General features: G+C 44.1%; 1 protein-coding gene across 4 annotated transcripts in view; it reads right to left on the reverse strand.

Moving 5' to 3' along the window:
- The window catches only part of LOC132386223 (NACHT, LRR and PYD domains-containing protein 3-like), a 45,453-nt gene that overhangs the window by 10,075 nt on the left and 13,704 nt on the right, over positions 1-21,674 (reverse strand). For all 4 annotated transcript variants that reach the window (XM_059958503.1, XM_059958505.1, XM_059958504.1 and 1 more), the window contains 6 exons: positions 15,578-15,670; positions 12,220-12,383; positions 10,131-10,302; positions 8,410-8,576; positions 6,568-6,739; positions 6,404-6,469 (listed from right to left, as the gene is read on the reverse strand). In XM_059958503.1, coding sequence (XP_059814486.1) covers positions 6,404-6,469; positions 6,568-6,739; positions 8,410-8,576; positions 10,131-10,302; positions 12,220-12,383; positions 15,578-15,670 — 834 coding nt within the window. The remainder of the gene's footprint in view (positions 1-6,403; positions 6,470-6,567; positions 6,740-8,409; positions 8,577-10,130; positions 10,303-12,219; positions 12,384-15,577; positions 15,671-21,674) is intronic.

Below are 21,674 nucleotides of genomic sequence, written 5' to 3' on the forward strand. Positions count from 1 at the left end.
GTCGTGAACCTGTCACGGAATCTGTCAAAAGGGGGTCAGGACCCTGTCATGGGAGTGTGGGATCTCACAAATAGTCAGAAACCTGACACGGGTGTGTGGGGTCTCACAGTGTGTCAGGGCCTTGTCAGGGGTGTGTGGGGTATCACAGTGAATCACGACCCTGCCCGGTTTTATTGGGTCTCGGTGTGTGGCAGGACCCTGTCAGATGTGTGTGGTGTCTCACAGTGTGTCAGGACCCTGCCAGGGGAGTGTGCAGTCTGACAATGTGTCAGGACCCTGTCAAGGGTGTGTAGTGTATCAAAGGCTGTCAGGACCCTGTCAGGGTGTATGGGATCTTGCAGTGTATCAGGACTCTCTGAGGGTGTGTGGGGTTTCACAGTGTTTCAGGACCCTGCCAATTGTGTGTGGGTCTCACGATGTGTGAGGACCCTACCAGGTGAGTGAGGGGGCTCACTGTGTGAGAGGGCCCTGCAGGTGTGTGTGGGGTCTGACAATGTGTCAGGACCCTGCCAGATGTGTGTGGGGTCTCACAGTGTGTTTAGACCATATCAGAGATGTGTGGGGACTCGCTGTGTGTCAGGAAACTGTCAGGGGTGTCTGGCCTCTCATAATGTGTCAACACCCTGTCGGGAGGTGGTGTGGCATCTCACAGTGTGGCTGCCCCCTGCCTGGGTTGTATATGGTCTCACAGTGTGTCGGGACCTTGTCAGAGTTGTTTTGTCTCACAGTACATCAGGACACTGTCAGTGGTGTGTGGGGTCTCACAGTGCATCAGGAACCTGTCAGAGGTCTGTGGGGTCTCACAGTGTCAGGACCCTGCCAGGTTTTATAATGGTACTAAGATATCCGACCATTCTGAAATTAACAACGTATTTTTAAGACTTGTATTTTAAGTCGTATCAATCTGATTCTTCTTCAGATGATACCTATATGAATGCTTTTTTCAGTAATATCAACATTCCCACATTGTCTGCTGATTGCTTAATACAGTTTGATCAGCCTATTTCCAATGAAGAAGTGGCTGAGGCTATAAGTGCTTTACATTCTGTTAAGACCCCATGACCTGATTGCTTTCCTGGGGAGTTTTGTAAAACCTTCACTACATTACTTACACTTTATTTATCCTCTGTTTTATCAGAGTCCTTTAAATCAGGTAAACTCCCTAATCTTTTTATGAAGCTTTTATTTCTCTTATTCTTAAAAAAAAATCCAGCTGCATGTTCTTCATGCGGACTGACTTCTTTATTAAATGTTGATTCAAAAATTTTATCCAAAATCTTAGCTCGAAGACTACAAAATATTTTACCATCTATTATATCAAATAACCAGACAGGATATATTAAAAATCTTTACTCACATTTTAATATACGTCGGTTATTGAATGTGATAGATTCACCATCCAAAAAAAAGGTGTATATTATCCTTAGATGCAGAAAAAGCCTTCGATAGGATTGAGTCGAATTATTTTTTTAAGTCCTTAAAAAAGTTTAATTTTGGGCCTAATTTTATTCAATGGGTTAAATTAATTTATTTGTCTCCTACCATTCGGGTTAGTACTAACTCTCAAATTTCTAAGCCCTTTAAATTACAGCAGGGAACTAGACAAGGTTGCTGTCTTAGTCCTTTACTTTTTGCTTTAGCTATAGAACCCTTAGCAATAGCATTTTGAGAATCTAAGGACATTTCTGGTATACTCAGGGAAGGTAGGACTCAAATTGTTGTTATATGCTGATGACATTTTACTTTTTATCTCTAACATTGAAACTTCTTTACCTTCGGTTCTTTCTTTAATTTCCCAGTTTCATATTTTTTTTCAGGATATAAGCTGAACTTACATAAAAGTGAGCTATTTTCTTAAATGACCTAATGTCATCAAATGCCAAATTTCCATTCCAAGTTGTTACAAGTCAATTTACATATCTAGGTGTAACAATTACTAAAAACTTCAAGAATTTATTTAAAGAAAACTTAAATCCCTTATTGAATTATGTGAAAAAAAACACTTTCTAAATGGTCTCCTCTTTCTTTATCCCTAATTGGCCGTATTAATTCGATTAAAATGAAGATTCTTCCTAAATTTTTATATCTTTTTCAGGCCTTGCCTATTTTTATTCCTAAGACCTACTTTGATTCTTTAGATTCAATTTTAACATCTTACATTTGGAATAATAAACAAGCTCGTTTAAGTAAAGTTTACCGACAAAGAAATAAAGAGATAGATGGATTAGCCTTACCCAATTTTAGGTTTTACTACTGGGCTGCCAATATAAGGAACATTACTTTTTGGTCCTATTATATTTATCGTAAAGATTGCCCAACATGGCGGTCTCCTTAGAAGTTAATTCTGTAAAAAAAAATCCTCTATTGTCTCTCTTCTTGGATCATACTCTTCTTTTTCAGCAAATAAAACAACAGATAACATAATCGTTAAGCAAACTTTAAGGATCTGGTCTCAATATAGAAATGTTTTTGGTTTAGCGAATTTTTCATTATCATCTCCTATTCTCCTTAATTATGTTTTTATCCCTTCCATGACTGACAATATCTTTAAGGATAGGGATGAACTGGGTATTAACTGTTTTTGGGACCTGTTTATCTCAGGATCTCTTGCTTCAGTTTGACCAATTGTCAACTAAATTTGCACGGCCAAAAACACATTTTCACTGATACCTTCAAATGAGAGATTTCTTACATTCCCAATTAACTACTTTTCCTATAGGTCCTGATAAAAATTTATTGGATGATCTTTGAAATTTTAAACCTTTCGTTAATGGTTCTTCTACCAGTATCTATCTATAATTTGATGATTGATTCTAGACAAGACTTGTAGATAAAATAAAAAAATCTTCGGAGAATGACCTAAATTGTCAGATTTCTGATGAAAGATGGAATAAAATTAATAAATCATCTTTCTTTCTTTCCCGTCATTCTCTTCTGCAATTTAAAGTGGTTCATAGAGCTTACATTTCTAAACAGAAGCTGTCCAGTTTTTATCCAAACGTTTCTCCAATTTGTAACAAATGCAACTCTGCTGATGTTTCTTTAATTCATGTTTTGGTTTTGCCTTAAAATTGAAAAAATTTTGGCGGCAAGTATTCCATACCTTCTCACAACATTTTAGTGTCCAATTTGACCCAAATCCCCTTACTGCCTTGCTTGGTATTATTGCAAATGAAGATATAACTTTAAATACTCCTAACCTACAGGTTTTAGATTTTACCTCTCTTTTAGCAAGAAGAGCAATCTTGCTTAAATGGAAGGAGTCTACCCCTCCTACACATCTCCAATGGCTACGTGATATTATGTCTTATTTAAATTTAGAAAAGATCTGCTGCTCAGTCCTAAATTCGAAACAATCACATGATATCTGGGGACCTTTCCTAAATTACTTTTCCAAGTTATAAAGTTTAACAGTGCACAGACTTTTATGTATATTTCTATCTTTACTTCTTAAACAAATATGTTTTTTTTTCTAATTATCTATGATCATCAGCTTTTTTCTTTGTTAGTTGGTAGGGGGTTGATATTTTTATATTAAAAATTTTCTTTTACGATGTATGACCCATCTTTAAATTTTTGATTACAGATTACCTTTATATGATATGCTATAACATTTTGATCAATTTTATTACAATATATGAATGTACACAATTTATGTTGAGATGTATCTATGTGTTGCACTCTGTAAATCTTGTTTTTTTTCTTCTGAATAAAAATATCGTAATAAGAAAGGACTCTGTCATGTATGTGTGCGGTCTCGCAGTGTGTCAGTACCCTGTCAGATTTCTGTGTGGTCTCACAGTGTGACAGGACCCTGTCAGATTTCTGTGTGGTCTCACAGTGTGACAGGACCCTGTCAAGTGTGTGGGGACTCACTGTGTGTCAGGACCCTGTCAGGGGTGACTGGGGTCTCAGTATGTCAGGACTCAGTCAGTGATGTGTGGGGTCTCACTGTCAGGACCCTGTCAAATGTGTGGGGTCACACAGTGTGTCAGGACCCGAACAGGGGTGTTTGGGGTTTCATAGTTATGTTGTGTTCCTATCAGGGGTGTCTGTGGTCTCAGTGTTTCAGGACGGTGTCAGGGGTGTGTGGGGTCTGGTAGCGTGTTGGTTCCCTGCCAGGGGTGTCTGGGGTCTCACAGTGTTTCAGGACCCTGTCAGGGGCGGGTGGTGTCTCACAGTGTGACAGGACCCTGTCAGGTATGTGTAGGGACTCTATTCAATGTATTCAGCTGTGATAGGCAGTGTAGGAAAACATTGATCTTGTACATATTTAATTTGGAGAATGTGACAGTGGTAGAAGTGATGCTGTTCAATAATCAGGGAGTGTGTCAGTTTCATATTCAGAAATGGGTGTGGAAATTTCACTGTCAGGTGTGTTCCCTCTATAAACCGGCCCTGGTGAGACCACACCTGGAATATTGTGTACAGTTTTGGTCTCCAGGTTTAAGGAAGGACATTCTGGCAGTTGAGGAAGTGCAGCATAGATTCACTAGCTTGATTCCTGGGATGGCAGGGCTGTCTTACACAGAGAGATTGGCGAGATTGGGCTTGTACACGCTGGAATTGAGAGGGGATCTGATTGAAACGTTTAAGATAATTAAAGGATTTGATAGGATTGAGGCAGGAAATATGTTCCAGATGTTGGGAGAGTCCAGTACCAGAGGGCATGGATTGAGAATAAGAGGTCAGTTATTTAAAACAGAGTTGAGGAAGAGCTTCTTCTCCCAGAGAGTTGTGGAGGTGTGGAATGCACTGCCTCGGAAGATGGTGGAGGCCAATTCTCTGGATGCTTTCAAGAAGGAGCTAGATAGATATCTGATGGATAGGGGAATCAAGGGATATGGGGACAAGGCAGGGACTGGGTATTGATAGTGAATGATCAGCCATGATCTCAGAATGGCGGTGCAGACTCGAGGGGCCGAATGGTCTACATCTGCACCTATTGTCTATTGACAATGAGGAACAAGCTTGTAGTGATTTACTAAACCCGTGTTCAGGGACACTGAGGGATTTCATTGACCAGATGTGGACTGGAACATCATTAACAGAGGTCTCAGAGACGTGTGTAGTTTGTAAACTTCCTGTTGGTCTATCTCTGGTACCAAATTTAAATTATCATCTTTGGGATTTGTTCCTGTAATTGAGAGAGACTGAACCAAGGTTCTGGCCGAGTTTCCTTATATTTATGATAAGAGCTTCAAATAATCAGATAAAACATGGGCTGATGCAATATTAATACGTCTTGTGATATTTGTCTTTCCTTCACTCTCTCCTCTGTTAAATGTGCAGTTGAGTGATCCAACTAAGTCTGCAATGATGAAGCCTTACAATCTCTTGAGCCTATGCACTGCCCCGGGCTCCATTTTCACAGACATGATGGGCTTATGGATGTAGTGAGCTCCCATCCAGACGGACACAATTTAACTGCAATATCTTTTGAAGATATTTTCAGTCCTTTGCACCTTCCTTGCCGAGATCCCACAACCCTCGGTTTCCCTGTCTTAATTCCCATCTTTCATCCTTCGACAGTGTCCATCACACAACACCGGCAGACATGAATTTCAGTTTCTGTGGACTGAGCTGAGGAATATGTCCCCCAGTCTCACCCTCTCTAACACTGTAGCAGTGTTTGCACTCGGGAGTGTAGATGTGAACACAGCGGGGTTCATCTGCTGCTCTGTGGTTGAACAGACCAGTTGTGATCTCTGTCACAGTGCCAGTATTTACCTGGTCAGATCCTCGTGGCTCAACAAACTGAACCGCCCTACGCAAATTACAACCGTTGGTGGAAACAGAGGTCAAATTTCAACTTTATGAACTCTGCCTCAGTCTCATCTGGGCCATTGCGTACCGTTCCGATCACCCCACTGCCGGAGGGATGTTGAGGCTCTAGAGAGGGAGCAGAAGATGATTACTGGGATGCTGCCTGGTTCAGAAGGCATGTGCTGTCTTGAGAGGCTGGATAAAATTAGATTTTCCCTGGTTCATCGGAAGCTGAAAGGAGCTCTGACACAGGTTTACAAGATTACGAGAGGCATAGATAGAGTGGACAGAGAGAATCGGTTTCCGGCAGTTGAAATGTCTGTTACCAGAGAGAATATATTTAAGGTGAGAGGGTGTAGAATGAAGGAGGATGTGAGGGATAGCTTATTTTTTAAATCAGAGAGTCGTGGCTGTCTGGTAAGGTTGTAGAGGCAAATTATTAGAAGCTTTTAAGGGACTTTTGGACAGTCACATGGATGTAAGGAAGATGGAGGCATGTGGACATGGAGTAGGAAGGAGAGATTAGAGTTTGGCTGTGTTTGTTTGATTTATTTCTTAGCTGTTTCGGCACAATATTATTTGCCTAATGGCCTGTTCCTGCGTTATACTCTTCAATGTTCAATGCATGTTCACTTACCTTTCAGCTCACTGAGAACCTTTAGTAAAAGTTGAGCGGGAATTGGTCGATGGGAAGAATCACAACCTGTTTGAATTTAAACAAATTGAGGAAATGATTTTTGTAAAGTTTTGAAGTGTGCTGTGCTGCGATCCAAATTAAAAAAATCTCTGAAATAATCTCACCATATATCTGTATTTCCTTCAGTATTTTGTCAAACTTTGGGACACCAATCCGCATTTTCACAAAGGTTTCCCACATCACCCTCCGGGCGCGGGAGCCTTTCTCCATCACCAGGCTCAGGAGGAGTTTAGAACTGTCCGCCCACTTTCCCTCATCATCGAGATCAGAGATTTTCTGTGAAGAGTAACGGTGAACATATTGGGGACTGACAGATTCTCACAGAGAATGAGAAGGAAATGATGCGCTCTGTAATGGGATCACACTGAGCAGTCACCCGGATGGGTGCTGATCCTGTCTGGACATGGACTGTACATTGTGAGTGCAGAGCACACGGAGGGACATTCACTGTGAACCTGGTCCACCAGTCAATGAGATCCTGGCTGGTCTGTGACCGCTTCATTGACGTGGCTCCAAATCCAGAAATAATTCCTCACCGGATTTGACCGTGTAAAACAAAATCAGAAAATGACGATGACAGATGAGGAAAGAAGTCAGGAGGGTTTTTATAACAGAGTGAGCAGTCACAGGAGAAGTTGCAGAGAAGATGATGTGATTCATCTCCTCAGTCCGCCAGTGTCCAACATGACAGCGGATTACCAGCTGACACCTGATGCCTTTCCTTTGCCTTTTCCAGTGGAGCTTTATTCAGTGATTACACATTACAACATGGCAGTATTCCCCAATCGACACTATTTGCAGTTACAGATTGTAACACAATCATTTCCACCCAGAACAGAACACACTCGAGCTCCTGTGGCACCCACTGATGATACCCAGGTTCTCACAGCCATCCTGCTGTCACGCTGCATGTTCTTCCCAAAATAAAAGTTCCTACTATATTTGATGACACCAAAGTTGGGGGTGTTGTGGATAGTGTGGAGGGCTGTCAGAGGTTACAGCGGGACATTGATAGGATGCAAAACTGGTCTGAGAAGTGGCAGATGGAGTTCAACCCAGATAAGTATGAAGTGTTTCATTTTGTTAGGTGAAATATGATGACAGAATATGTATTAATGATAAGACTCTTGGCAGTGTGGAGGATCAGAGCGATCTTGGGGTCCGATTCCATAGGAAGCTCAAATTATCTGCGCAGGTTGACTCTGTGGTTAAGGAGGCACATAGTGCATTGACCTTCATCAATCATGGAATTGAATTTAGGAGCCGAGAGGTAATGTTGCAGCTTTATAGGACCCTGGTCAGACCACACTTGGAGTACCGTGCTCAGTTCTAGTCACCTCACTACAGGAAGGATGTGGAAGCCGTTGAAATGGTGCAGAGGAGATATACAAGGATGTTTCCTGGATTGGGGAGCATGCCTCATGAGAATAGGTTGAGTGAACGGCCTTTTCTCCATGGAGTGACGGAGGATGAGAGGTGACCTTATGGAGCTGTATAAGATGAAGAGAGGCATCGATCATCTGGATAATCAGAGGCTTTATCCCAGGGCTGAAATAGTTGCCACAAGAGCGCACAGGTTAAAGGTGCTGGGGAGTAGGTACAGAGGACATATCAGGGGTAAGTTTTTTTTTATGCAGAGAGTGGTGAGTGCGTGGAATGGGCTGCCAGCAACGTTTGGTTTTCGATGTTTTCTATGTTTCTATTTCCATTTAAATTCATGTATTGCAACCTCGTTCAATTGTTACCCGCTCCTCTCACTCTGAACATTCAGCTGCCACTGGGATATTTACACCTCTTTCAATCATTGCTTCTGATTCACAGTTTTATGAATTATATACATTTATTTGTGAAATATTTTTATGCTTTATTATCCGATGATTGCGAGATCTGACACCCATCAGTCCTGTGACGTGTGAAAATTCAAACCCATTCTCCCTCCCACTCACCCGATGTTCCTCTCCGCTGAACTGATTCTCGGCCGTTAACGCCAGGCTCACTCCGTGCACCCCTCCTTCCATCGCCTGCTCCAGCCTGTCCCGGTAGAAGTCCGTCAACTGCAGCAGCTGGGAATCGTCCCAGCTTGCCAGGAGCTCAGTGATCACTGAGCCCGGACCTGTGACAGAGAATGCAGAAAATTAAAGACAATACCAAACACCTATTGGTGAGCAAATTTCTCTCTGGAGCCTAAAGACGGGAATTCTGTGCAGCAAGTGATGAAACACAATCTGAAATAGACGCACTAATGTGTTACTGTTTGAAAGGACAGGTCAGGGATGGAATTACACAGCAAAAGAAAGGACTCTGAAGAGTGCACTGAAGAAACTAGATACAACTCAAAGCATTTAATTAATTGAAAGTAGGGTCATGTGGAGATAGGGTTGTAAAGAAAGCTCTGATACACCAGATGTTATAAATCTAACTGTTGAGGATAGACACACAAAATGCTGAAGAAATTCTGCAGTCAGTCAGCAACTAAGGAAACGTGTATAGAGCCGACGTTGGCGGCCGGGACGCTTCCCGAAACGTTGATTCCCATAGCTGCTGACTGACCTGCTGAGATCCTCCAGCATTTTGCGTGCATTGCTTAGATTACCGGAATCTGCAGATTTTGGCGTCTCTGTTGAGCAGAGAAATTGGCATGTCATGTTGGAGTCAAATGGGTTGTTCGCGATGTTTAATTCGGAGTATTCCGTGCAGTTCCAACTTGGATCAGCTTTGGAGGCATTCAGTTCTCAGTAATTACACCTGTGTTTACCAACTTCAGAAACTTGCCTTCAATGGGCAAATGGTGCCTCAGAACCTGACAGGCAGCGATAAACCGAGACAGTTTGAATGTTATGAGATTCCTAACATTACCTGAGACAAATTACAACCGTGGAAACAGAGGTCGAGGTTCAACTTGAAGAACTCTGCTTCAGCCTCATCTGGGCCATTGCGTACCGTTCTGATCGCCCCACTACCGGAGGGATGTTGAGGCTTTAGAGAGGGAGCAGAAGAGGTTTATCAGAATGCAGCCTGGTTTACAGGCCATGTGCTATCATGAGGGACTGGATAAAATTGTATTGCTTTCTCTGGATCATCAGAGGCTGGGGGGGGGGGGGGGGCTCTGACACAGGTTTACAAGATTATGAGAGGCATAGATAGAGTGGACAGAGAGAATCGATTTCCTACAGTTTAAGTATCTATTACTGGAGGGCATATATTGAAGCTGAGGGGGTATAGAATGAAGGGGGACATGAGGGATAGTTTTTTTTATAAATGACAAAGTGGTGGCTGCCTGGAACGTACTGTCTGGTAAGGTGGTAGAGGCAAATTATTAGAAGTTTTTCAGAGATGTTTTGATAGGCACATGGATGCAAGGAAGATGGAGGCATATGGACATGGTGTAGGAAGGGGAGATTAGAGTTCAGGCTTGTTTGATTTATTTCATAGCTGTTTCGGCACAATATTATTTGCCTAATGGCGGATTCCTGTGTTATACTCTTCAATGTTCAATGTATGTTCACTTACTGTTCAGCTCACTGAGAAACCTCAGTAAAAGTTGAGTGGGAATGGGTCGATGGGAAGGATCACAACTTGTTTGAATTTAAACAAATTAAGGAAATCATTTTTGTAAAGTGTGCTGTGTTGCGATCTAAATTTAAATTAATCTCAGATATTATCTCACCATACATCTGGATTTCCTTCAGTACTTTGTCCAAATCTGGAACACCAATCCGCATTTTGACAAAGGTTTCCCACATCACCCTTGGGGTGCGGGAGCCTTTCTCCATCACCAGGCTCAGGAGGAGTTTAGAACTGTCCGCCCGCTCTCCCTTATCAGCGAGATCAGAGATTTTCTGTGAAGAGTAACAGTGAACATATTGGGGACTGACAGATTCACACAGGGAATGAGAAATAAATGATGTGCTCTGTAACGGGATCACACTAAGCAGTCACCCGGACGGGTGCTGATCCTGTCGGGACATGGACTGGACATTCTGAGTGCAGAGCACATGGAGGGATATTCACCATGAAGCTGGTCCACCAGTGAATGAGATCCTGCCTGGTCTGTACCCGCTTCATTGACGAGGCTCCAAATCCATAAATAATTCCTCACCGGATTTGACAGTGTAACAGAAATCAGAAAAAAAAACGATCACAGATGAGGAAAGAAGTCAGGAGGGTTTTTGTATCAGCGGGAGCAGTCTCTGGGAAGTTGCAGAAAAGATGATGTGATTCATCTCCTCAGTCCGCCAGGGTCCAACATGACAGCGGATTACCGGCTGACACCTGATGCCTTTCCTTTGCCTTTTCCAGTGGAGGTTTATTCAGTGATTACACATCACAACATGGCAGTATTGCCCGATTCTCACTGTTTGCATAGAAACATAGAAAACCTACAGCATAATACAGGCTCTTTGGCCCACAAAGTTGTGCCGAACATGTCCCTACCTTAGAAATTACTAGGCTTACCTATAGCCCTCTGAGTGAAAAACACTCCTGACATCTCCTCTATAGCTACCCCCCACCCCCAGCACCTTAAACCTGTGTCCTCTTGTGGCAACCATTTCAGCCTGTGACTATCCACATGATCAATGCCTCTGATCATCTTATACATCTCTATCAGGTCACCTCTCATCCTCTGTCACTCAAAGGAGAAAGGGCCGAGTTCACTCAACCTATCCCCATAAGACATGCCCCCCGATCCAGGCAACATCCTTGTAAATCTCCTCTGCACCCTTTCTATAGCAACCACATCCTTCCTGTAGTGAGGTGACCAGAACTGAGCACAGTACTCCAAGTGGGGTTTGACCAGAGTCCTGTACAGCTGCAACATCACCTGTCGGCTCCTAAATTCAATTCCACGATTGATGAAGGCCAATACACCGTGCGTCTTCTGAACCACAGAGTCAACCTGTGCAGCTGCTTTAAGCATCCTAAGGTCTTGGACACCAAGATCCCTCTGATCCTGCACAGTGCCAAGAGTCTTACCATTCATACTATATTTTGCCATCATATTTGACCTACCAAAATGAACCACTTCACACTTTTCTGGGTTGAACTCCATCTGCTACTTCTCAATCCAGTTTTGCATTCTATCAATGTCCTGCCGTAACCTCTGACAGTCCTCCACACTATCCACAACACCTCCAACCATTTTGTCATCAACAAACTTAGTAACCCATCCCTCCACTTCCTCGTCCAGGTCATTTATAAAAATCACGAAGAGTAAGGGTCCCAAAACAGATCCCTGAGTCACCAACCTCCATGCAGAATATGACCCGTCTACAACCACTCTTTGTCTTCTGTGAGCAAGCCAGTTATGGATTCACAAAGCAATGTCCCCTTGGATCCCATGCTTCCTTACTTTCTCAATAAGCCTTGCAATTACAGATTGTAACACAATCATCTTCACCCAGAACAGAGCACACTCGAGCTCCTGTGGCATCCACTGATAATGCCCCAGTTCTCACTGACATTCTGCCGTCACACTGTACAGTCTTCATGAAATAAAAATTCCTACCGTATTTCCATTTAAACTCGTTTATTGCAACATCATAGAAATGTTGCCTACTCGCCTCGCTCTGAACATTGAGCCACCAACAGGGGTATTTACAACTTTTTCAATCATTGGTTGAGATTCACATTTTTAAGAATTATATATACTTTTTTGTGATTTGTCTTTATGCTTTGATATTCCGATGAATCAGAGTTCCAACACCCATCAGTCCGGTAATGTGTGAAAATTCAAACCCATTCTCCCTCCCACTCACCCGATGTTCCTCTCCGCTGAACTGATTCTCGGCCGTTAACGCCAGGCTCACTCCGTGCACCCCTCCTTCCATCGCCTGCTCCAGCCTGTCCCGGTAGAAGTCCGTCAACTGCAGCAGCTGGAAATTGTCACAGATTGCCAGGAGCTCAGTGATCACTCTCACACCTGTGAAGGGAAATGGGGAAAATTAAAGACATTATCGAACACCTAATGCACCACAAATTTCTCTCTGGATCCTAAAGACGGGGTTTCTGTGCAGCACGTCGCCAACCAGAATCCGAAATACGAAATGGACACAATAATGTGTTACAATTTGGAAGGACAGGTCAGAGAAGGAATTTCACTGCAAAAGACAGAGCAGTGAGTAGTGCACTGAGGAACATGGATATGACCCCAAGGAATTTAATTGGTTGAAAGTGGTCTCACGTGGAGTTAGGGGTGTAAAGAAATATTTGATACACTGGATATTATAAATCCAACCATGAGTAGCGACATACACAAACTGCTGTAAGAATTCAACAGTTCAGGCAGCAACTATGGAAATGTGTATACAATTGATGTCACGGTCCGAGACCCTTCGCAAAATGTCAACACTTTACTCTTTACCATAGCTGACGTCTGGCTGCTGAGTTCCTCAAGCATTTTGTGTGTGGTGTTTAGAATTCCCGATTCTACAGATTTTCTCACCTCACAGTGTTTCAGGACCCTGTCAGGGGTGTGTGGGGTCTCACAGTGTGTCAGGATCCTGCCAGGTGCATGTGGGGTCTCACAGTGAGTCAGGACCCTGTCAGGGGTGTGTGGGGTCTCACAGTGAGTCAGGACCCTGTCAGGGATGTGTGGGGTCTCACAGTGTGTCACGACCCTGTCAGGGGTGTGTGGGGTCTCACAGTATGTCAGGACCCTGTCAGGGGTGTGTGGGGTCTCACAGTGTATCAGGACCCTGTCAGGGATGTGTGGGGTCTCACAATGTGTCAGGACCCTGTCAGGGGTGTGTGGAGTCTCCATTCAATGTATTTGGCTGTGATAGGGAGCGTAGGAAAACATTGATTCTGGACATATTTACTTTAGAGAATGTGACAGTGGTAGAAGTGATGCTGTTCAATAATCAGGGACTGTATCTGTTTCATATTCAGAAATGGGTTGGGAATTTCACTGTCGGGTGGGTTCCCTCTGTAAACCAGATGATGGACAATGAGAAACAAGCTTGTAGCGATTTACTTAACCTGTGTTCAGGAACACTGAGGGATTTCATTGACTGGATGTGGACTGGAACAGCATTAACAGAGGTCTCAGAGACGTATGTTGTTTGTAAACTTCCTGATTGGTCTATCTCTGGTGCCAAATTTAAATTATCATCTTTGGGATTTGTTCCTGTAATTGAGAGAGACTGAACCAGGGTTCTGGCCGAGATTCCCTATATTTATGTTAAGAGCTTCGACTATTCAGACAAATCATGGTCTGATGCAATATTAATAAGTTTTGTGATATTTGTCTTTCCTACGCTCTCTCCTCTGTTTAATGAGCAGTTGAGTGATCCAACTCAGTCTGCGATGATGATGTCTTACAATCTCTTGAGCCCATGCACTGCCCCGGGCTCCATTTTCACAGGCATGATGGGCTTATGGATGTAGTGAGCTTCCCATCCAGACAGTCACAATTTAACTAATTTATAGATATGTTCAGTTCTTTGCACCTTCCTTGCCGTGATCCCACAACTCTCGGTTTCTGGGGCCTAATTTCCATCTCTCACCCTTCCACAGTGTCCATCACACAACACCGGCAGACAGGAATCTCAGCTTCTGTGGACTGAGCTGAGGAATATGTCCCCAGTCTCACCCTCTCTGACACTGTAGCAGTGTTTGCACTAGGGAGTGCAGATGTGAACACAGAGGGTTCATCTGCTGCTCTGTGGTTGAACAGACCAGTTGTGATGTTACCTGCTTTTCTAATTAAAGTGACGCTATTATTACTGTTCTGTGACTGGAACTTCAGTGGATGCCCAACTCTGAGAAAAGATAATCTGCAGGAACGGGGGGAGTTTGGAAGATGGTTCAGGATGAGGCTGTTCAGGAGGGGCAGTGGCTGGCAAGGGAAGGTTTTCACTATTTGTTGTGAAGAAATATAAGTTTTTTTTTTCCATTCTCCAGATCGCCCCTTCTCCACACAGACTCCGGTGGGGATCTGTAGTTGCAGGCCCCAGAGCAGTGTGACCACTTTCCTCAAACTCGCCAGCTCTCTGCCTCTTTCCTCAAAATGTCCTGTGAAAACTCTCCCTCTAGCAAACACGTTTCCCTGCGTCTCACTGTGTTCTCTGTCACAGTGTGAACATTTACCTGGTCAGATCCTTGGGGGTTCAACAACTTAACCACCCTACGCAAATTACAATTACATACCATTCCGATCACACCACTACCGGAGGGATGTTGAGGCTTTAGAGAGGGAACAAAAGAGGTTTACCAGGATGCTGCCTGGTTTAGAGGGCATGTGCTATCATGAAGAACTGGATAAAATTTTCTCTGGAACATCAGAAGCTGAATGGAGCCCTGACACAGGTATACAAAATCATGAGAGGCATCGATGGAGTGCACACAGAGTATCAGTCTCCTGGGGTTGAATTGTTAATTACTTATTGTACTGCCATGCACAGTTTTGTGCACTTTATGTAGTTCCATCTGTTGAAGACTGCTCTTATTTTATCCCCAGGAATATACCTCTCTGTTTTGAAAGGACTGTGCAAACTCCAGATAATATAGTAACCCATCACCAACACTGTCCTGGTACTGTCCATCACCACCGTTTTGCTCTAGGTTACTGTCTGCCTGCCTGGTCAACCCCTTCCTTGGCAAATCTCTGGGATTTCTCACAAAATGCTGGAAGTACACAGCATCTCAGGCAGCATCTATGAAGAAGAATAAACAATCAATGTTTTGGGCCAAGGACCTTCATCGGACTGGAAATGAGGGGACAGAAATTCGAGATATTGTCACACTAATTTCTATTCCTTATGGTTCTGATCCAAAATGTCAAATGATTATTCCTTTCCATGGATGCTGCCTGACCTGCTGAGTTCTGCAAATCTTTTGTGTGCCTTTGTGTTGCCCAAAACTTTCAGAATCTGCAGAATGTCTTGTCTTCTGGAGTAACTTGCTATTTTAATGTGCATCACGATACGTTAGAGCAGCAGGAGCAGACGGTAACTGCACTGCTTGCACGTGTGACTGTGTTTCCCCCAGAGATGTCAACTCTCTCTCAACTCTCTGTTCAGTTTTCACCAATATTTTGTGAATTGCCGATATTGAATTAAACCCAGACACAGAATGAGCAGAGTATTTATAAATTAAAATAACTCGCCAGCATACCTGTATCCTTTCCCGATGTTGACATCACTGGAACTCCTCCACTGCTGGCACCTTGACCCATTTTGAGCACAGGTGTGATCAGTTTTGGCAGCTCTGTAACAAACAAAAGGGAGGGTCAAACATTCACTGGGGTTTAAAGGAGAACACCATTTTGTTTTTAAACTGAGGCAAACACTTCCAAACATATTGGGCTTGTCCACTGAAGCCGTGACATTGCCTGGTGCACCCACAGTCACACAATGTCCATTTCCACACTATCCATGGATTGTACACTGTGCCGGGATTCTGCAGGGTATCTACTCACTATATTGCAGGCAATTCCCTTTAAGGAACCAATCCTGTGTCCTGGACTGGGAATGATGTGTCAATGGAATGGCAAGGCAGATTGAGCAGAAAGCACCTGCTGATTTGGTCCTCCTACCATGGGTGGTGTTATGGACAACTGTTACAGCAGTGTGGGCTAAATCATTTCTGCTGATGATGAGACTTCTATTCCTCTCGTCACTGGATTATACAGATTTCTCAGGCACACCTGATTCTCACCGTCTCCTTTCAGTTTAACATCACCTGGCATTGACACCTATTGCATCAAGAGACAAACACTCTGACAAACTGAACAATGCAATGTCACACATAGCATCCTGACATCTTGCCATGAACCACTATAGTTTTTCCTGCAGGAATTTAAGTCCAAAACCAAAACTCGGTTAAGATTTCTTTGAGCATATAACCTGGCTATTATCAGATAGTTAGTAACATGACACCTTGTTAAACACAATGTTGACATTCCATACTTCCAACACAGCCAGTTGGGAAAAATCGTCAATATAACTAAAAGAAAAAAAAATAGAATTAATCAACAAGACGAGAGTATGTTAATATTTCGGGTGGAAGAAACTGTATCAGAGCTGAGTCTGAGTGTAGGAGCCATGTAACTGTTCTCTATCAGCACTGTATTCTGTGTTTTGTATTTATGATGCTTTTTTATGGTCACGAGTCACATCAGTGACGGTGTGGTAAATGCAAGGGGAATCAGTTACACATTTGTGCTTTGTTCAGTGGAGTACACAGCTGGGGACAGACGGATGCAATGTATCTTGTTATTATCCACTCAAATACGATAAACTTACACTTGGGTACAGTTCAGTTTCATGGCCACACGATTGTATGTTTGCTGATTGCTAGTAAAGGACCTTAATAAAATACATTGGAGCTGAGGGTGCGACAGGCAAGTACAACAAATCCACGGGGGGTGGCCAGCAATGACAAATTAGCTTGGTTAAGTTTCACCACTACCTTCTCACAGATGTTTCACAACCTGCCGATTATTGAAATATTCTGAGTATTTTGCTTCAGTATTCACCAGTGAAAAGGACCTTGGCAATTGTGGGGATGACGTACCGCAGACTGAAACGCACTGTATGGACTATAAGAAAGAGCATGTGCTGGACCTTTAAAGAGGTATTAAGTGAGATAAGTCGCCGGGACTGAATCAGATATACTCCATGCTACTGTAGAAATCGAGTAAGGAGATTGCTGAGCCTCTGAAGATGACCTTTGCATTGTAGCGATGTGCTACACACAGAGCTGGGAATAATGACACTCAGTCAATAAGCAGCACTCGAGGCTAGTTTACTCAAACTTCGTGGCACTGGCTTTTACTCAGTACTGTTCCCGCCCTCTCCGGGCAGATATGACGTCAGAGATGCATTACAAAAGTCTCTTCCCGCGCGCGAGTTATTTGTGAGCCAGTTCATCTGTGTAGATAGTTGGTCGCCACATAACCCCCCCCCCCCAGAACCAGAAATACACCTCCCAAACTGTCTGGAACAGACTCCGTTTGGGCAGTCTGCCTCTGCGCCGCGGTGTCTGAATGTCGACCGGCTGCGCCATGTCCACGTGGGCCTGTTTAAGTCAGTCCACTGTGTAAACCTCCTCTTTTACCGTATTGTCCAGAACGTACGTGGACCCGTTGTTGTTGATCACTTTGAATGGCTCCTCGTACGGCCGCTGTAGCACTGACTGGTTTGCATCCCTTCGTACAAATACAAACTTACAGTTCTGCAGGTCTTTGGGCACATAGGTCGGGGTCTGTCTGTGCTGTGAAGTCGGTACGGGGGCCAGGTTGCTGAACTTTTCGCGTAGTCTGTACAGGACTGCTGCGGGTTCATCCTCTTGGCCCCTTGAGGCTGGTATGAACTCTCCTGGGACAATCAGGCGTGCGCCGTACACCAACTCAACCGACGAGGTGTGCAGATCCTCTTTGGGCAGTCTGCGGACCAAGGAAAGCTCAGCCACCCAGTTAGGCAGGCCATGCGAGTGACTTCAGGTGATGGTAGAAATGCACCACTAGTCCGTTTGACTGTGTGTGGTAGGCAGTTGTGTGGTGTGGTAGGCAGTTGTGTGGTGTAGCTGCGTTCCCAACAGGCTGGCCACAACTGACCACAAGCTGGAGGTAAACTGGGCACCTCTGTCGGAGCTAATGTGGGCCGGTACCCCAAAGCATGCTAGCCAGCTTGCAATCAGCGCTCGGACGCAGGAATCGGCTGTGGCGTCGATGAGTGGGAAGTGGGTCGCCACAGCATCATCAATTAGGTGTGGAGAAGTACCGGAGGATTGGAAGGTTGCAAATGATGCTCTCATGTTCAAGAAATGGAGTAGAGATAACTCAGGAAATTATAGACCAGTGAGTCTTATTTCAGTGGTGGGCAAGCTTTGGAGAAGATGCTAAGGCAAGGTTTCAGTCCATTGAGAGAGACATGATCTGCTTAGGCATAGTCAGCACGGCTTTGCCAAGGGCCGATCATGCATTAGAACCTGATCGAATTCTTTGAGGATGCAACAAAACACATTGATGAAGGTAGAGCAGTGGAAGTACTGTATATGGATTTCAGTAAGACGTTAGTTAAGGTTCCCCATGGAAAGCTCATTCAGAAAATAATGAGGGATGGGATCCAAGGAGACCTTGCTTTGTGGATCCAGAATTGGCTTGCCAATAGACGACATAGGTCAGTTGTAGATAGTTCATACTCAGCATGGATGATGGTGACTAATATTGTTTCGTTGTGATCTGTTCTAAGGTAGAGGTACAGAGAAACACTGACTTGTGGCAGCATCACAGGCAAGTACATTCAGATAACACACGGAACAGTAATTATACAATTCTGTGTCACTAACAATATGAGGATGCAGTCTGCCACAGTTTGCCCACCGAAGAGGTGAATATCTCTTCTCGCCACCTTCTAGGGCTCTCACGTTTCCATAGACGAGCCCCCCTTTTCTCTTCCCCGCTGTCAATGGGCTCCTTCCCCCATCCTGCGTCCTTATCCACGACCAGGATAAACAATCTCTCAGACTCTATCCTATCGATCCCCTCACACCATATTTATCCTCACAGTTAATTCCCACTCCCTCCTCCTTCTGCTGGGTTCCCTACCTCCCCAGGAAGCCAGCTTTAAGACAATTGGCCAAGCGGTCTCCTCCTCCTTCTCAGCAATACATCAGACTCTGGCTGCAAGAGGTGCTTTATAAACACCCCCCAACTTCCTTCAGAGGGAAAGGGAAATAATTTAAAAAGCGGGACAGTTTGGGGTTTGTTCTGATTAGACGAAGCATTCGCAGCAGGAGTGTGAGATGTACTCAGCGGCGGTAATGCCCTCTCGGTTGGCCCATCTCTGCTGTTGGGTGTAACCAGTGATTGACATCGCTTTGCACCAATGGGAAAAGTGTAACTCCTCTGTTGACTGTGGGGTGGGGTAGGTGGGTCAGGTAATTGTTTCCTTAGCCCGGGGGTCGGCAACCCGCGGCTCCGGAGCCACATGTGGCTCTTTTACGTCTGTGCTGCGGCTCCCTGTTGTTTTGGGAAATAATTGGTTGTGGCGACCCTTTTCCTGGCACATCCGAACCGGCTCACAATTAGATAGCCTACAGGGGTTTGCAAGCACAGAGCTTTGGAGCCTCTGCGCCATGGGGGGCAGGTTGAGGGAGGCTTAAAAGTGAGGCTGAAGATTTTGAATAAAGTTTTTTCCTTCGACTGCAGTTACCGACTCCGTGTCGTAATTTTAGCGCTGTGTGTAGCACACCGCTACATGGTCAGTATTTAATTAAAATGTATTTTATGTTAGTTTGTTAGTTTTTGAAATGTAAATCTAAATTTGAAGATTATGGTGATCTTGTACAATCTAAATAAGACGTTGTGGCGACCCATTTCCTGACACATCCGAACCGGCTCACAATTAGCCAGCGTTCAGGCTAAGGGAGATAGCCTACGGGGGTTTGTGAGTACGTGTCTTTTGCAGCATCCGCGCCCATGGGGGGCGGGTTGAGGGAGGCTTAAAAGCAAGGCTGTTTAGTTCGAATAAAGCTATCTTTGACTGCAGTTTACTGACTGCGTGTAGCACACCACTACAACGTGTTTTTATCGCTGGCTGTCCAGAGGGGAGGTGCTGAAACGCTTTGTCGCGTGTCTGGAAGAAGTGAAAACTTTCCTGGGCAGCAAAGGGCTCACCTTTCCTGAGCTGGAACAGCCAGAGTGGCTGGAAAAGCTACACTTCATGGTAGACATTACAGCGCACCTGAACACGCTGAACACAGCTCTTCAACGGGGTAAGGACGTACAGCCCTGCACATGTTGGAGGATGTTTTGGCATTCCAGCGCAAGCTGACGTTGCTTGCCAGAGATTTACAGAAAGGCACATTGTCTCACTTCCCCAATTTGAGAGAGTTCAAACAAGGTCACGACATGATAAATTCGGAGTATTTACATTCTGCAAACATCGTTTGGGAAACGCTTCTGTGAGTTCAGAGAGGAAAAAAACACATTATCCTTCCCGGTCACTCCCCTAAGCATCGATCCATCCCTACTGAATACGACTGCATTGTCAGGTGAGTCAACCTGAACAAGGATGATAAATATTTTAATTGCCTATTATTTTACGTATATTCATATGTTTTCATTGTTCAGTGAAATAGTCCTTTTATTTTTCAGGTTGACAGCTGGCTGACGTTATTTTTGGTTTGCTGCTGGCGGCAAATTTAAGTTTGGCGTTTTTCATAAATACAAGAAGGACTCAAATAGACGTTGAGTATTTTACTTAAAAGTAACCTTCAACCCAACGTCTTTTTTTCGGAGGTCAAAATGTTTTTGTTGCATGCAGAAATGTAATTTCGTTTTCTCTGCAGGAGTTCATCAATTTCATAAATGCAACACATTATAGTTTGTTTATACATAGCATAAAGGCAAAACAAAACGTTGTATGCAGTGTTATTTCATTTTAAATGTCAAACGGGTTTTGCGGCTCCCAGTGTTTTCTTTTCTGTGGGAAACGGGTCCAAGTGGCTCTTTCAGTGGTAAAGGTTGCTGACCCCTGCCTTAGCCCGTAAAGCTTAACCATCTCAGCGACACTGTGGCATGAAGAAGTGCACACGAGATGTGGGGAATGCACATGTGACAGCAGGCAGGATGGGGCGCAGTGTGCTGTCAGATCCCGGTCTGAAACGGGCTCGGGCTGGGGTGTTCCATCTGTTGAAGGCTGCTCTTTCTTGTCTCTGTTAATATACTCTCTGTTTTCAAAGGACTCTGCTTATTCCTGGGGGAATATAGTAACCCATCACCATCACTCTCCCGATACTGTCCATCACCACCGCTTTGCTCTGGGTTACTGTCTGCCCACCTGGACAACCCCTTCCTCAGAAAATCTCTGGAATAACTCACAAAATGCTGGGGCGCTCAGCAGGTCAGGCAGCATCTATGGAGGAGAATAAACAATCACCGTTTCGAGCCAAGGCCCTTCATCGGACTGGAAACGAGGGGACAGAAATTCGAGATATTGTCACACTAATTTCTATTCCTTGTGGTTCTGATCCAAAATGTCAAATGTTTGTCCCACTCCATGGTTGCTGCCTGACCTGCTGAGTTCTGCCAATCTTTTGTGTGTCTTTGTGTTGCCCAAAACTTTCAGCATCTGCAGAATATCTTTCTTCTGGATTAAATTGATATTTTAATGTGCATCACAATCTGCTAGAGGAGAGGAGCACGTGTACTCTTCCACGTGTAACTGTGAGATGTTAAATCTCTCTCATCTCTCTGCTTTGTTTT

The sequence above is a fragment of the Hypanus sabinus genome, unplaced genomic scaffold, assembly GCF_030144855.1.
Source record: "Hypanus sabinus isolate sHypSab1 unplaced genomic scaffold, sHypSab1.hap1 scaffold_107, whole genome shotgun sequence".
Classification (NCBI taxonomy): domain Eukaryota; kingdom Metazoa; phylum Chordata; class Chondrichthyes; order Myliobatiformes; family Dasyatidae; genus Hypanus; species Hypanus sabinus.